Source organism: Heliconius melpomene, chromosome 10 (genome assembly GCF_056956725.1).
Source record: "Heliconius melpomene rosina isolate 202511_hmr_F chromosome 10, ASM5695672v1, whole genome shotgun sequence".
NCBI lineage: Eukaryota > Metazoa > Arthropoda > Insecta > Lepidoptera > Nymphalidae > Heliconius > Heliconius melpomene.
The window spans coordinates 688,684-705,916 of NC_140398.1; the positions used below are offsets into that span (position 1 = coordinate 688,684).

The following is a 17,233-nucleotide window of genomic DNA, read 5'->3' on the forward strand; positions in this document are numbered from 1 at the left end:
TTATTCGTTTAAAACAGCTTTTAAAGTATTAAAAAGTTCATTCTTAATCCCTTTTACAAAATCCAATTCAAATTTTAATTTGGATTTGCATATGCTATTGTTTGAAGTCCATTTGATAATATTATATACTTATATATACACCAAAATGTGTATCTATAAACAAATATTTATTGTGTAGTTTTTAATTTCACATTGTATTCACATATAGCAGGGTAAACGACGGAAACCCAGTGTAAGGACAATCCGTTCCCCACTTTCCATTAATTTTCTAAACATTACGAGTTGATTAACGGAACTCAACGCCGCACTTTGTCTTTTTACCAGAACGAGTTTATGAAAATATTAATTAATAAATAAAAACATAATGTAATACACAGGATACAGCGGTGGAAATGTTATAAAACTATATATAAATATTAAATTTTCTTTAAAAATGGCATTGTTCATTTCAAAAATGTCTCCACAGTGTATTATTAAGGGCACGACAGCCGACAAGGCCCAATAGGCGAGGCGGTGTAAAAAGTAAAATAGAAAACACATCAAGGTCTTTGCCAACCCTTGCTACTTTCTGTTCTTACATCCACGATATATATACCTATATACTTTAGTATTGTTTTCTTTGATTTCAGCCATTTCTTGTGCTTATTTATACGTTTTAATTAGATGGACTTGTTAGTTGTAACTTGAAATAATAAAATTTAAGAAACTAAATTTAACTTGAGGCCAGTCCTGACGCAGAGGCACAGGGGAATAGGCGTGTGACTGTAAACGTAACAGGTTCTTGGTTCGATCCCCACTCGAGGAAATTAAATGTATAAAATGTAATGAATTAAATGAGGTGTCGAGGCAACGCACGGCGTTGTCTGCCACTCAACACACAATGCCTCTGGAACTCGACGGAAAGTGGAGAACGGAGTGTCTTAACATGAGGTTCTCTCTGCCTACCCTGCCGTGTGAGGGATACAGCGTGAAGCTAAAATAGAAAATGGCAGAATATAAAAAACAAGTGACATCTCATTTGAATTTCTATAATTTTCTTGAAACAAGAATAATGCTAGATACATCTATATGTATATATGTACATAAATTGATTATTCAAAATTGAACCCGCAACCTTCACTTTAGTAGTAGAGACCAGGTCAGAAGACTTATACAATTAGTTAATGCTAACTCTTAGGATGATCTTATTAATAAAGTGGAACGTGAGAATGGACTGAACTACATTTTAAAATTATAATAACACGTGTTTTATATTTAATTGTGAACCATTTTAAACAAATCTTTCTCTATGTTATACTTTATTTTTAGGCTTACGCTACACCCTAGTTGCCAACTTGCCACAAATAGCAGGGTAAGCCTCGGTTCTCCGCTTTTCGCTCAAAGTGTGTTGAGTGGCGTAACTCAACTCTACGCTTTGTCCTTACTGCACCACGATGGACTCAAATATATATGTTATACGTATAATTAATATAAGTTTTTAATCGGGACTGGAGATACAGTACAATGATACAAATATCTCTCCACACGACATATGAGACCGCAAAAGATAAACATTAGAAACTAACTTAGCAGTACCTAAGTTAATCTAGACTACGCCTGCGGAGTAATAATAGCAAATATGTATATAATATATATGCCTACTGTACGGCGGAAGGCATAATAACAATTTATTGTGCTTTCACATTTTAATTAAGTTCTGACTTGTGGCTTCAATTTTGTTCTACAGGGTAGACATGGGGAATCTCTGAACCTAGTGTTAAGTCACTCTGTTCCCATTAAAACATTTTTATTCTCCACTTTCCACCGAAATCTAGAGAAAAAAGGCTCTCTATGAGAAAAAATGATAAAGCTGAAAAATTTTTTATGAAAAATATATATTTTTAACCATTTAAATAAAATACTTAATTAACATTTATAAACGTAACGTATTTAATCCAAGTCTGTGAGGAGCAGATCTCTGCGGCTGCGGTCGGCTTTTGTCGCGGGACTGCTATTACGAGATTGTTTGTTTGCTTTAGAGTTAAGAGATTTAAAATGAGGAAACGTTAGAAAATAACATTTAATTTAATTAATCAATATGGAAAATTAACTAGAGGCTATCGTGGACATATTTAATATTTGGAAATATTTAATATTTTCATTCCTTCAATTTGGCAACAGGGCGAAACACGGCGTTGAGTTTCGTCAATAACGTGCAATGCCTCGAAAATTCTAATTTAAATATATTCGTATTCGGTTTAATTTCTTAAAATTAAAATGTAATAACTCTTCATTGTTATTGTTAACTATCAGTCTTAGTCCTAAGTCATGTCTGCCTTTCCTTATACATATAAGCGATATGAGCGAGAACTTAAGAATAGAAGAAAATAAATTATTGTAAACATAAATGAATTGAAATAAATAAGTTCTTTGACATCGTGACTTATCTAACTTCGAAAATAACAAATTTGCTTCGCCATTTGACAGACGACTCGTTAACAATAACCGAGCGAAGGAAATGATTAATACTGTCTGTCCATGACAGATTATTAATTACGATCAAACTGAAAGTCAAGCTAAACTTGCTTTCTGTTAGAATAAAGAGTTAAAATAATGTTTTTGATAGATTTCAAAAAGAAAGAAGATATTCTTTTTTTTCGTAGCAGGGTAGTCAGATGGAACCTGGGAACCTACTGCTAAGACCCTCCGTACCCCGCTTTTTGAGACTTCTTTTTTTTGAGACTGAATGTCAAGTGGCGAAACTCAACGCGGCGCTCTGTTAAATGTGGCTTAAAATTATTAACGAAATAAATAACGTTCATAAAAATCAGTCTTCAGTGTATTTACAATATAAATTTTTTTCAATATCATCAACACGACCTTTCTTTAAACAAACCCAATGTTAAATATCTTAACCTGATTCCTATAAAGTTATGTCAACTTGGCTAATATCAGAATTAGGTCGAAAGCTTTTTTTTGACTATCAACCTTAGAAGTGCCGAAGAGGCCATCGTGGCGCAGTGGAGCAGCCGGACTGGACGCGACGCTTATGAGTTCAATTCTCATTGAGAAGAACGAACTATATATTCATTTCCTCGCTGTGGCAAGAACACAAAATGCCATGTCTCGAAAATTGAGCGTAAAGTTGACAATATTTTTTCACTAGGTTCCCTTCGGGTATCTTGATATGAGAAAAAGCGTGAGGCCGTTAAAACTACTTCTTAACAAGTGGTCACCTTTTTGGATAATGGGGGCCATAGTGCTGTGTGGCTTCGTCTAACGGACTAACAATTGAACTCACAACGTCGCGTTTACAGTCGTGCCACTGAGTCAAGATGATTTTAAGCTGCTTGCAGGTAATAATAATTATTTCCAACGAAAAGTGTTAAAATATTTAATTAATAGCATTCTCTCTTGCCAAATGAGAATCTATGTATCCGTAGCTAGAGCGCTTGGACCCTTATAAGTGGCGTGGGTTCGAGTCCCCATACCGACACTAAAAATGCTTAAAATTCAAAATGCTTATCAAAGTTTGTCCATACACAGCCTACTAAGTAAGCTTAAACTTGGTAAAATGCTCGACCCAGTTTACTCACGGACAAGGCTAGATGCTAGCCAGATTTCCAATGAAATTAGGTTGAGATTTTGTGTAACAATTCATTAATCGACAATTTGGCGCAGTGACAATATGGCGGAGGTCATGCATTCGATTATGAAGGGTGTAGACTTTTAAAACTTTTCTATATATTAAGAGGTTAACCTTATACGAAGGTCGGCCAATTTGATAATAAATATGATTCGAATGTTTATTATTAAATTGGCCGACCAATAGTGTTTTCCAAAAATTTAACTATTTGTAAGTGAAAAAATGATGCAGAGGTTTCTTTGTTGTAACTGTTAAACCAGTGAACCAATTTTAATAAATTATACGTCGTTGGATTTGTCTTGATGTTCGTGCTACTGTTATTGGTAATATTTAATTCACTCGAATGAGAATCGAACCCACAACCGTCATGTCTGTCGAGACTCTGCCACTGACAATATAAATATAGATCATGTTCACTATTAATTATCACAAAACATATTAACATAATATTTGTTTTTAACATACAAAACATGTAAACAACATATATAATGTATACTGGTCCGAGGGTTTCCTGCAGGAGCCATCATTACTCACCCGGCGGACGACCAGCTCCCTAATGACTGTAATTATACAACTTGACCCAAGGGCCCGAGATAATGTTTTATGGCTTTGAAGACTGTTATTGAATATCGAAAATTTTAATTGAAACATAAAAATTGTAAATGCCTACGGGCATAGGCATAGTTCATAGTCATTTATTTTTCTTCGTGTAGACTTAAATACTAATGGTAACCAAATCACGACAATTACATCTATGTATATGTATAAATTAAAGTAGTGAGACATAGAGTTAAAACACTTCGTTCTCCATTTTTTACTCAATTTCCGTGCTTTGTCCTATTGCAAAACCGAGGAAATACAAATAAGTCACTCCCCGAATAGGAGTCGAACCCACACCCGTCATGTTATAGTTGACGGTGTGCCGTTGCGGCACGACGGTTTCTATACTATACCTATAAAGTTATATAGGAGGTACGTATCTACAATGAACTAACCTGCGGCAAGTGTCGAGACTTTCGTGGCGCCGGCGTTTCGTTGCCAGATAAGCACTTTCCGTTCGGAACGGCACTTTTTATCTCTTCCTTTTTCTCCGGCAACCGTATCGGTATGTTGTGTTTCTCAAAATAACCATTCTGTATCATTTGGTCGAGAGAAACCTCTAGTTCACGAACCGCAACCACTTTTCTACCGCAAACGGGATCGTCGATAACCATTTTCCTGCTACCTGATACTTCGGAGAACTTTACTATTTTTTTGTTTTCCTCACGTTTCGGTTTCTTCTCCTTTTGCGGTGGATCCGTTGTCCAGTACTTTGCGTTCCGTTCAGTCAGACGCAATGGTTTACACACAGCGACGTTTTTAGGTCTGTCCCTAATAATTCTGGAATCGTTTGAGTTAGCCCTCCGTTCCTTCAGCCTGATCTCACTACGGTTTGCCTCAATACGCGTCGGTTTGTATATATCATAAGATTCTCGCGGCCTCCTTCGTTCAGATTCGATTCTGAAGTCGTAATAATCTTTCTTATATCGACGACTTCGATCATCGTTGTAATAGTTACTTCGTGGGAGCGAATTAAACTTGGTATCATACGTAGACTGTAGATTCAAATACTCCGGCCTGATTGGCCTAAATAAGGATAGTCTACCTTGCGCCTCATCAAAATCTGAGTATATATCTTCGAAGACGTATCCATTTTTCCTTCGAGGTGGCTCGATGGGGTCAAAACGTTCGTTTCTAACGCGGCTGTGCTCTGACCGATCATCGAACCTGGGCTGACGTCGTCTCCTCTCGTAGTCGTAGTCGTCTAAATGTCGGTCGTAGAGTAACCTCTCGCGTGACCCGGCCATCCTTTTATTAGCTATCCTGGAAAAGAAAGATTGCATTTTAATGAAGGCTTTGTAGAACACGCCGGATGGAGGAAATCTTTTCATTGAACTGTGGATATTTTCCGAGAGAAGCAATAAGGAAAGTCTTTGGATGGCTTGTTATGATATCCCTTGTAATAAGGAATTATGGTTATTCATTGTGAGAGAATGGAATACTGTTTTCTATTCTTTTTTTTTAATAAACTTTGATTATATTATATAAGTTGAATACAACTCATATAATATAATCAAAAAAATAAACACTTATATAATATATAAGTGTTTATTTTTTTTTCCTGTTTTTAAGAGCTCTTAATAAGAAACGAGTGTCTTAACACTAGGTTCCCAGATTCCTTCTGCCTACTGCTAAAAAAGTAAAAGAGGTGTCAACGTACAAATGTTTGATTTACATAAATACAAATATATAAATCATGTAATTTTTTATAGTTTCATATTTCATAAACACCGTTTTTTTATATATATCTACTAATGATGATTGTTTACTTGAATGTGCTAATCTCAAAAACTACTGGTACGAATTAAATAAAAAAAAAACGATTTGTATTATACAGGTCATTTATCGTGTAGGACTTTATGTTATTTTAAATAACTAACGTTAATCGTATAAAGTATTTAAGTGAAAAAAGTCCCGTAACGATAAAATTAAATAACGAAAATTGGCAGCACATTATCTTGTTAGCATCGAACACGCTTCAACCCATTTACATATAAGATCCAATTAATTCGAGAGCTGCACGCCGCGTGCCATAGGTACCTACCTAGCTGCTGTATAATTCAATAATATTTGTTAAAATGAAACCCGTGTTGCCACACTAGAAAATTGGCCTACTTTCGTACCACATACTGTATGTACGCTTGAATATATGCTGAAACATATTAAAATTAATTAGGTTATTTACTTTTTTTAATTCATTTGTAGCTAATGTGAAGTTGTCGTCGCAAAATTAGATCTAATTTACTCGTTGAATATATGTACGTTTGTACGTATATAATAATGAAGCTTAGTGAGTTTGAGAATTCTTATATTTTGCAGTTGTGGTGGAGGGGCACAAGCGTTTACAGTCATATGCTAGAGTTTGTGACTTGTATTCCCAATCGGGGGAGTGAAATATTATTATTATTTTTTTTCATTTTGTCGCTTTAGTGACGAGTAAAATTCCGCTATAGTACAAGCACTGCCTCAAGAATTCGGCGGAAACTGAGGAACTGAGGTGTCTTAATTGAGGAATGATTGTACTTAATTTACACTTAGGTTACTTGAACTCGTAACCTAGTGAGAACTATGTTTTTATTCTCTTAATTGTTACTTTTCAAGAACGTCATGGCGCAGTGGTGGACAGCGTCTGACTGTAAACTTGGTTGTTTTAGGTTCGATACCCACTTTGGGGAACGAATTATTTTTATCTTCTCTTGGATTCCGTCACTTAACACGCATTATCTCGAAAATTAAGTATCTTGACAGATGCAAGTTTATATCTATCTACTCTGCTATATCATAAACATAGAGATTAGTTTAAATTTATTCATAGAAACCATGAAAATCTATGATTATACTTTTTACGATAAATATAAAAAAATATTTACTAGGTAAATAAAAATGTATGAAATCTACACATACATATATACCAGTTCACTTTTCGGTAACCACCACGTTTATGAGGGTCGCTATACAGCGTGTGAATAAAAGTGAAATACAGTCGTAAAAGCGAGCTGGATTCACAATATACTAAAATACATGCTTTACTACTTTTTTTTGACTTCTTTGAAATATTCTTTTGAAATCTGTGAATATCGTGAAAATTGCTCTTTCTCATGTATTTGTGAAGCTAAAACCCAAAATTGACCCCAACTTTGCACAGTGGACGAGTGACTAACATTTACACAAGGCAGTTGTTGACTTGGTTCCGAATTGAGGAATAGGTAAAATATTTCATATTTTCATTTCCTCGCTCTGGTAACGATTCAAAGCGCGGCGTTGAGTTCTGCCACCTAATACACATTTTAAAGACCACGCAGCAAAGCTGCAGATGACGATTAGTTCATAATATAGAAGCTTCACCATTTTAGTTAGACAAAACGGCGTTGGGTTACGCCGGTTAAAAAGCAATGTCTATAAAGGAACCAAGAAGTGAAGAACGAAGTCTTTACACTAGATTAACCTTGCCTACCCTGCTAGTACGCGGTAAATGCGAAAGCAAAAGCTATCAAATATACAAAATCATTGGTGCATCGGAACAGCAGCGGACTATAAACGCGACGGTTGGGGGTACGATACTCGTTCTGGTTGCAAGAGGCCTCTCTTGTAACCAGAACTATGGGCGCTAGGCGGAGAGTACTGCTACTCAAGACGCAATATCAGGTTTCATCTATCTACCCTGCTTTATAAGGACTCGTACAGAGTGAAAGTTCCAAAAATATTTTGTTAAATGGGATTGCAGTCATAGATAGTAGTTTCGCTAGTTTCGTTTCGTTTTCCCTTAGTATTTACAATGTAAATATAATTTGATACAACATCCAGTACCTACGGTCATATTTCTTCACTAGACTCGGCTATCGCTGACGCAGTGCGGTATAAAAGTTAACGTTCAGATAAATCTTTTCTTGAATGTTTTACAACAAATGGTGGTAGGCCTAAGTTAAGTAATCTAACTATACCTATCAATTTCACGTTGTATCCCGCATATAGGAGGATAGGCAGAGGGAACCTGGGAACCTAGTGGTAAGACACTTCCGCTCCACCCTTTCCGCTGAACCGAAAGCATTGCATGTTAAGTGGTGAAACTCAACGCCACAAAACTATTAAATGGGAGTGGGAATCGGGCCGCGTGTCGCGTTTACAGTCACGTGGTTGTACCCTGCGCCATATCTGACCTCAACAGTACTTGTTATCTACTCCCGGCTTCACTATAGGACAAACGTAAGTTCGTACTAACTTAGAGTTGTAAATGACATATTCATAATGCCCGAGATCTTCCTCGATAAATAAATAAAAATATTTTTTCAATTAGAACCTTAGATAGGCAAAAAGCCTTAGTATTAAATATAGTCCGCATCGTCGCTTCATTTTCCGCCCAATTTTCGGGAAACTCAAGGTCATGTTACCAAAGCGAAGAAACGAAAATAATTAATTAACTTAAAAGGGAATTGAACCAACAACCGTCCAGTTTACAGTCATATGTTGCGCCATTACTTCCTTGAGAGTAGATTTCAATTTTAATTAAAAAGTATATAATCGTGTATTAAAATTTTATTAAATATTTAAATTAGTGAATATTTTAATGCCTACGCCATTGTGAAAAGGTTGGGATGCAAACTTATCTCTGGGAATATTTTAAATGTAACCTTCATTTCATTTACATTAACGCACCGACGAGCTTTTTCTCGTATCTATCGTCTTGAACATATTATTAAGGCACTCCTTTCTCCATTTTCCACCCGTTTTAGTGATATGACGTGACCTGATCCTATCCTAAACGTGGAACCATAACTATTACTTTTGAACTCACCCAAAGAAATGATACAAAGAGGGAGAAGAAGTAACTAATCGCCGTGCTATGTCTTGTTATTATAGTCAAGAAATAAAAATAAATAGTTTTTTCCGAGTGGTAATCGGATTTATATGAATCTTTTCAGAAATATAGCTTATATATCAGAATAACACATAGACACTTTGAATAATTTGGCTATAATATAACAATAAATGTAAGCGGGCGAAGCCGCGCGAGCGTCGTTGGTATTTCATAATTTTGTTTCATCGTAAAATGTAGCTGACTGTGCCTTTTATGGCATACTTTTACGATGTGAGAGAAAGTTTTCTAACTTACATAAACTGAAAAGCTATGAAAGAAATAAAGTGTTTATATTTTTTCTGATTCCTTTTTTTAATTTCTGTTATAATAAATAGGAGGCCTTCGTTTCTGTGTTCTAACGACGGTTCTCTGTTCTATTTCCTCTCGAGGGAATGAATTATATACGTTTCGTCATGAAAACGTCGCATCGTATCGTTTTCGTCGTTAAATTCTACCTAAAATAGCCTAATCTTTTTCATATTAATAATATAAAATCCATTCACATCTACCTCCTAGTATTTGTGTGTTATAAAAAAAACAGATTTCGTTCACTTGTTCCGGGCGATTGAGATTTTGACGCGGCTCATGCCCTTTGACCTATATATCCTATGGTGCCCCAGTTTTTAACGTGACCCCGTTTTTATTCATTATGAATAAATACCAAGTATAATATCAGTACATTATCATTATAGATATTATGTAGATATAAAATTGATTAATAGATATTATTATACTTAAGTAATTGGAACTTTGTCAGCGTGGAATTTAAGAAGCTAAATGGAAAACATTGCTTTACTTTAATAATAATAATAATAAGCCTTTATTGCTGAAAAATTACATTTACTTTATTCTAAAACTAAAGTGGTTTCTCTTTTTCAGCTTGTCCTTCGACAAAAGCCTCCTCTAAAGCTTTCCATTTTATTTTATTCTTCGCCACTCGTGTCCATGCTGGTCCAGCTATCTTTTTGAAATCGTCTTCCCAACGTGTAGGTGGTCTACCTTTACTTCTTCTGCTATCACGCGGGTACCATTCTGTAATAAGATGTGTCCACTTCTCTATCCTTTCTCTTAGCATGTGTCCTGTCCACCTCCATTTAAGGCGTTTGTATGTTGTGTATATGTTTTCAAATTTTGTTTTGCTCTTTATAATCTGTAATTTCACCTTGTCCTTTCTTTTCACTCCCATAATGCTTCTCTCCATTCCATTTTGACATATTTTGATTTTTTTAGTTTGTTTATCGTTCAATGACCAGGTTTGACATCCATATGATAAGCATGGCAGAACACATGTGTTAAACACTCTTCTTTTGTCTTTAATAGGCATATCCTTGTCCTTCAACACCTCACTCAATGACCAAAACCGTTTCCAACTGCTTGTTATTCTTCTATCTATTTCCTTTTGCATTGTATCTTCTGTAGACAATAGTTGACCTAGATATATGTATTCATTAACATATTTTATTTCCATTTGTCCATAATTTATTTTAATGTCTATTTTAGCCGAGTTTGTCATAACGTTCGTTTTTGATGTGTTAATTGCTAAGCCTACTTTGGCACTTTCATCTGACAGTTGTTGTAGCATGTGTTCTAAGCTATCTGGAGTCTCCGAAAACAGTATAATATCGTCTGCAAAGCGTAGATGGTTAAGTTTTACTCCATTAATGTTGAGCCCAATGTCATCCCATCGCAAATTTCTAAACACCATTTCTAGAACTGCAGAGAATAATTTCGGTGATATTGGGTCTCCTTGTCTGACGCCTCTTTCTTTATGCTTTACTTTATGGTACCCTAAACCCCTCAAGAAACCTACATGCTAAATTTTATTTTAACTTAGTGTTTGTGCTTGTGTGTTTCTATTTTGTCTGTCAGTCATGTCACACATCCATATCATTTTTTTAGATACATAGGTACATAACAAAAGAATGAGAAAAAGATTGTAAATAAAAATTATTACATTTTTTATTCAGATATCCTAGCTCCTTGAAATAGGTACAAAGATCGTTTTATTAAATTTTTTCGAGTTTTGAAGGATTAAAACTTAAAGCTTACAATATGATAAGCTAAATTACACCACCTGTAACATAAAACTTTTTATTAATAACTAAAGCACGGCTCTGGACTTCGCTCGCATCCCTACATAAAAAAAATAACTTCACGTTTTTCTCGCATAACAGGGTAGGCAGAGGGAACCTAGTGTTAAGACACTCCGTTCCTTACTTTCCGCTTACTTCTTACTTTACTTCAGGAGGCATTGCCTGTTGAGCAGCGGAAGCCAACGCCGCAGTTTACCTCGTTACTAGAGCGAGCGTGTTCAAAATCGTACGTTTTTGCCCCTGCGCCTCAAGTATCTACCTACTTGGATAAACATATACTGTTTATACATATATAATATATATACGAGTATCTCTTGACAGGAGAAAATAAATTAGAACTAGTCACTCGCTAAATAGCATTGTTAAGATTAGTTAGATTAATTGATGCTACTACTGAATTGTTACAGAAGATTCATAAATTTTGTGTTTCTATAAAATATACTCGTAGATACAAAAGACATATATCGGTGTTAAGTTACGCTGTTAAACGGTCAATGTCTGGAATTCGGGCGAAAAACAGATAATTCTGGATCTGCTCTCTGTCCCTATCCAGTATTCATAAAAAATAATGGAATCATATTTAAAACATATCAGAAAATCTCTAGTGACTATTGCTCAGTCTGATGGCATCTACGGAGGGCGTGGATTCGTTCCCCAGTCATGGGACTGATTATTTCTTCATGCTGTGGTATGCAGCTTCCTGCTGTATCCCGCATATGTAGCATTTGATAGGGAACCGTTGTAACGGGTAGCGGTAGTAACGGCGGCGTTTTCCAACCAATCTTCGAGAAATTACGTGTTGAGTTGCGGAACCTAACGCCACGCCTCGTCTATCAGAAATAAATATATTCATTCCCCGTGTGCGAAACAAACCTACAACCGTCCCATTTGTAATCATATGCGTTCCCATTGCACCTTGCCGCCCCAGTTCACGAGAGATTACGAGTATATTAAAATTACTTTAATCTTAGCATGACATTAATTTCCACCTTTCACTTAAGACCCGCAAAGTTTACATTACAGGCGGCAAGCGGAGAACGAAGTGTCTCGACACTAGCTTTTAGCTTCTTTGCCTATTGACATTGTATAAAAATACTCACAATAACTAAATGTTTGTACAAAATATTGAATATTTGAATTTAACGTTCCGCGTGTCGCAGTGCGGCGCGCCCGTCTGCCAACTTATTTTATTAATTGACGCTCTTTTGTAACTATAGGTAGGTACTGTTGGTTTTGTAGATATGGTCGACAAACACTTTGTTTCTAGAATAGTTTCTAATTTTATTCTTTAGTATAAGAATTTGTAAGATGATGAAGCAATTTCATTTTTTCCCGCATAGCAGGACAGGCAGAGAGAACTCGAACTATCGAGGCATTGCGTGTTGAGTGGCGGAAATAAACGCCGCGATTTTTCCGCGACGTTGACTACCGGGATTCATGATGCAATATCTCAAAAATTAAGCGGTGTGTGGAGAACGGAGTGTTTAATCACTAGGTTACCTCTGCCTGCCTTGCTATATATACGGTTTACACCGTGCAGCTGTTACTTTCTACCAAAAATTTTTAACTGAATTTCCTTCAAAATCTCTGTTCCTTTAGAAGGCAAGTCAACACGATATTAGAAACGATGTTAGCGAAAATGCGGTTTTACCCTGATTTATGAAAATGCCACATCAGCAAATATATGTGGTGCGTTTGAAATAAAGGGAATTATAATATATGTATTTACGTATATTATGGGTTCTTGCGTTTTATTTAGGTTTTAAATTAATTTCAGTTGTTCCTTCGGTAAAAAATATTAATCCATAAAATTGAATGACTTGGTTTAGAATTCTACATACATTTTTTTGTCGTATTCCGCAATAATGTAGGGGTAACAGAGGGAACCTAGAGTTAAGACAGTTATGCCCACGCGTCATCCTATTTTTAAGATATTGCATCATGAAAATAATATAACCATTAAATAGAACCCAAAACATTATATTTTAATTTTTTTGTCACTTTGTGCTCGGTAATTTCAGAAATTGCTTAGTTGATTTAAATGCAGTTTTCACTATTATACACTGGTAATCATCCTTTTAGATACATAGAACGTTCATGAGCATTCATTTCGTTGGTTTCAGTTCTTGATATATGAAAAACTTGTGTCAATTTATAGAATTTTGTTTGACAAAATTTCTATAAACAACTATTTTATTGAATCGGCTAAAACTTTAATTTTCAACGTTTAAATATTGTATTAAAAGTGAAGTGTAGCTCAAGCGGGCGTAGCCGCCAGCGAGTCGCTAGTATTATAATGAAATCAATTCTAAACAACACATCAACTATATACCTAATATATATCTCGCAATGAGATGAGAACCCACTGAGATTACAGCAGAAATTGCCCAAATACTACATTGTTTCAATAAGTTGGTTCGATTTGATTTATAGCCTTAGGTACGAACATACGAGAACATGAACAGTGTTTCGCATCGCTCGCATTCATTCGCATATAACAAGGTGGACATAGAGAATCTAGTGTCAAACACTCCGTTCTCCACTTTCTGCCTAATATTTCAGACATTGCGTTAGCGGTAAAATGAAAATAATTCATTCGCTCTAATATCTTCACGTTGTATCCTGCATATAACAGGGTAGGCAGAGAAGCAGAGGATTGCGCCGAATTTTCAAGGTATTGCATGTTGAGAGGGGTCGCCGTCGGATTACAGTCACACGCTCGTGCCTCTGCACCACGACGGCCTCACTTCGTGAATCGAACAGGAATCAAACTCACAACCGTCGCGTCGCGTCACAGGATGGCCTTATTTTTATTATTTAAAGTAAAAATACATATACATCTGTATATGTATTTTTACGTTAAATACATAATACAAATAGGAACATCGTTTCAGTACGTCTCGGCACCATTTGTCCACGTCCGTGACAGCCTTTGATACTCGTTTCGTACTGTCTCCTTTTTACGAGGTATTCAGACAAATTTGCAGGCAATATATTATTTTGGTTTTTAATGTAACCTTAATATTATAACTGTTTGTAAAGATTTTTTTTAAGTAAAATGGAATTGTTGAATAAAAGTTCTTCTTTGTTTTAGCTTCGCGCTGTATCCTGCAAATAGTAAGTTCGGCAAAGAGGACCTGGGAATCTTCCGATCTCCGCTCTCCGTCGAATTCTTGAAACATTGCGTGTTGAGTGGCGGAACCATTGCCTCGTCATGTCTCTTTACCACAACGTGGAAATGAAAATATTAAATATTTCATTCCCCCGAGTGAGAATCGAACCCACAACCATGCGCACCACGCACGCTTGCGCCTCTACGCCACGACAGCCTCAAAATGTTTTACTAAGTTGTTTTTTTAGCTTCACGCTCCATCCCTCATATAGCATGGTGTGCAAAAAGAATCTAGTATCAAGACTTCCTGTCAGATGACAAGACATATACTGTTGAGTGATTATAAATAGGAATTGAAGCCACAACCATCGCATTTCAGTCAGACCCTGTTCCACTGCGTCACGATGATATTGATATGAGGCGGAAAGTGTAGAACGGAACGTCTTGATACAAAATTCTCTCTGCCTACCCTACTATAAAAGAGAGAAGTTAAAAAGTCAGGTAAAGCCAACGGGCAGAGGTAGGTAGACGTTGTTAGCATGATTACCCATCTCCTGCAACATAAGGTATTTGTCAATTCGTTCGGTAAATTGACGAGCAAGCCGAGTATGCGGAGGCTATTTCCTTTCGACATGACTTCTGTCTCCGGCCTCTATATGACGAGGTTGAAGTTAAAAAGGTACAACTCATATTTCTGTGATTAGGATAAGAAATTTGTAATTTTGTTATATCGTTTGTACAATTTATGTATAAAAGTTAAAACATATTTGTGACGGTAGTTCTGGTTCTTCAAGTTAAAATTAAAGTTTAATTAAGTATAGGTATATATTGAATGGATGTAATGGCTACGTTAACAAATTCTTCGAGTTGGCATCGAACCCACATCTGTGGCGTTACAGTCACACCCTTGTGCCCTGCGCCACGTCGGGCTCAATAATAATAATAAATGTGTGTTATCAGTTTTGCATAAAAATGTTAAAAGTAGTAAGTAGTAGATAATTTAAAAATCTTCTTTTAAAGAGAAATAAGCGAATTTAAGTTGAGCCTCTTTTACATAAAATAGCCGTATCTCAATCCCACAGTACGACATGATAGGTATTTAAAGTAATTCTGATTCCGCGAAAATCCAATAGGAACATGATGACATCGTTTCTATCGAGTTTCATATTTATCATAGAATGCTTCAATGATTTTTACTGTAATTGTGAGAAAAGAGCGGCTGCGAGTTCTGTTTCTGGGAAAATTCATCGTCCAGATGCACTGCGTCTGTCTTTAACCGCGACGGATGTGAGTTCGATTCCCACTCGGGAAAATGAATTATTGTATATTTTCATTTCGTCTCTCCGGTAACGAAACAAAACGCGGCGTTCAGTTCCGCCACTCAACATATAATCGAAAATTGAGCGGTCGTGGGGAAAGGAGTGTTTTAACACTAGTTTAACATTGCCACCTTGCTTATGCGGGATGCACCACTTATTACTTTTAAATTTTATAATAGTAAACAAAATAAAACAAATTTGATCGAAAAGCTAAACATTTAGATGTAACTATATAAATCTCGACAAATTGTTAACAGATACTGAGTTCTAACGACTGTGCTAACATTTGCAGCAGTCAGACAGACACTTCAGATTTAGACACCAGATTAGAACTTTGAAGAGATTCCGTCATTAACTGTGAGGGTTCTTCAAGTTAAATGTGTATGTAGGTACGTATCGTATGAATATGGGATTATAGGGGTTGATATTCAAACTGTAGTGATATATCATAAGTACAGTAAGTATATGTATATGGTATATTAAGCTATCATTTAAATGTGCTACACTAGTATAAGGTAACTCTGGCATCCAAGGAAAGCATGGTGTTTAGTTCCGCCTCTCGCCAGTCTCGATAACGGGACGGAAATCGGGGAACGGAGTGAATTAACTAGCGTTAACTTAAGATCCAGAGATGAAATGAGATGGATGAAATTAATTTTAGTACACTCTATTCCCCATTTTCCGTCCAAAGTTCTAGACATTGCATATTGAGTAACCTAACGCCGCACTTTATCCACGAGAGCAAGGTAAACAAATACAATAATTCCCTCGAGTGGGGATCGAACCCACAATAATTACTTTTACAGACAGACAACTACCTGTATTCAATTCCCAATCGTATGGAGATTATTTTTACTATGGTAACAAGACTAAGAGCGGCGTAAGTTCCTCCGCTCGACACTGACTGTTCCTAAAATTGAGTATGTTAACATTACGTTTCCTCTGTCTACCCTATTATATGCGGGATGCAGTGGAAACTGGAAAAAAAACATTTAGTTGTATTTTATTCCGATTTTACTTAAAATATAGTTAGTCTGGCTGTACTTTAGTTTAATCACAAAATAAAAAAAGTAAATTTAAATAAAATCAATTTTACCATCCAATATCGATAGTTTGGAAGATTGAGTGTTCAGTGAAACACCTGAGGTGCTCTCCAACTCATATTACGTCGCATTTCTTTTTAATAAATTCAACTAAAAATTGCCTACTTTTAAAAATTTTATAAAATACTTAGTATTATAGTACTACTTACTTAGTATTACTTAGTACTTACATTTAAGAATATTTATAGTATTACATAAAAAAATACTTTATTATTATTTTTTCATCTGCACGCTGTATTCCGCGAAAAATATTTATATCAAAACTATTCCTTTTCCTGAAGAAAGAACATAAAAAAAAACAATATACCCGTCCCCCAACTACTCCTTTCATACACTTTAAGTAGTTCCCAACTTCATACAAACTTAACAGATTCAAACTTTGTCCCTTTATTATGACGTACACAACTTTATAACTGAGTCAGTGCGTTTTAATCGATTACCTGACAAATGGATTGACTTGTCCCAAATCTGTGGAGGTTCGATAGTCGATACTCGCTAGCGATAGCGTTTGTTTTGACGTGACGTA

The 17,233-nt window shown here is 35.8% G+C and overlaps 1 protein-coding gene across 1 annotated transcript in view; it reads right to left on the bottom strand.

Moving 5' to 3' along the window:
* LOC146535063 (facilitated trehalose transporter Tret1-like) overlaps positions 1-17,233 on the bottom strand; it is a 35,965-nt gene that overhangs the window by 17,305 nt on the left and 1,427 nt on the right. Inside the window, exon 2 of the mRNA XM_085191466.1 lies at positions 4,621-5,488. Coding sequence (XP_085047592.1) covers positions 4,621-5,472 — 852 coding nt within the window. The 5' untranslated portion in view covers positions 5,473-5,488. The remainder of the gene's footprint in view (positions 1-4,620; positions 5,489-17,233) is intronic.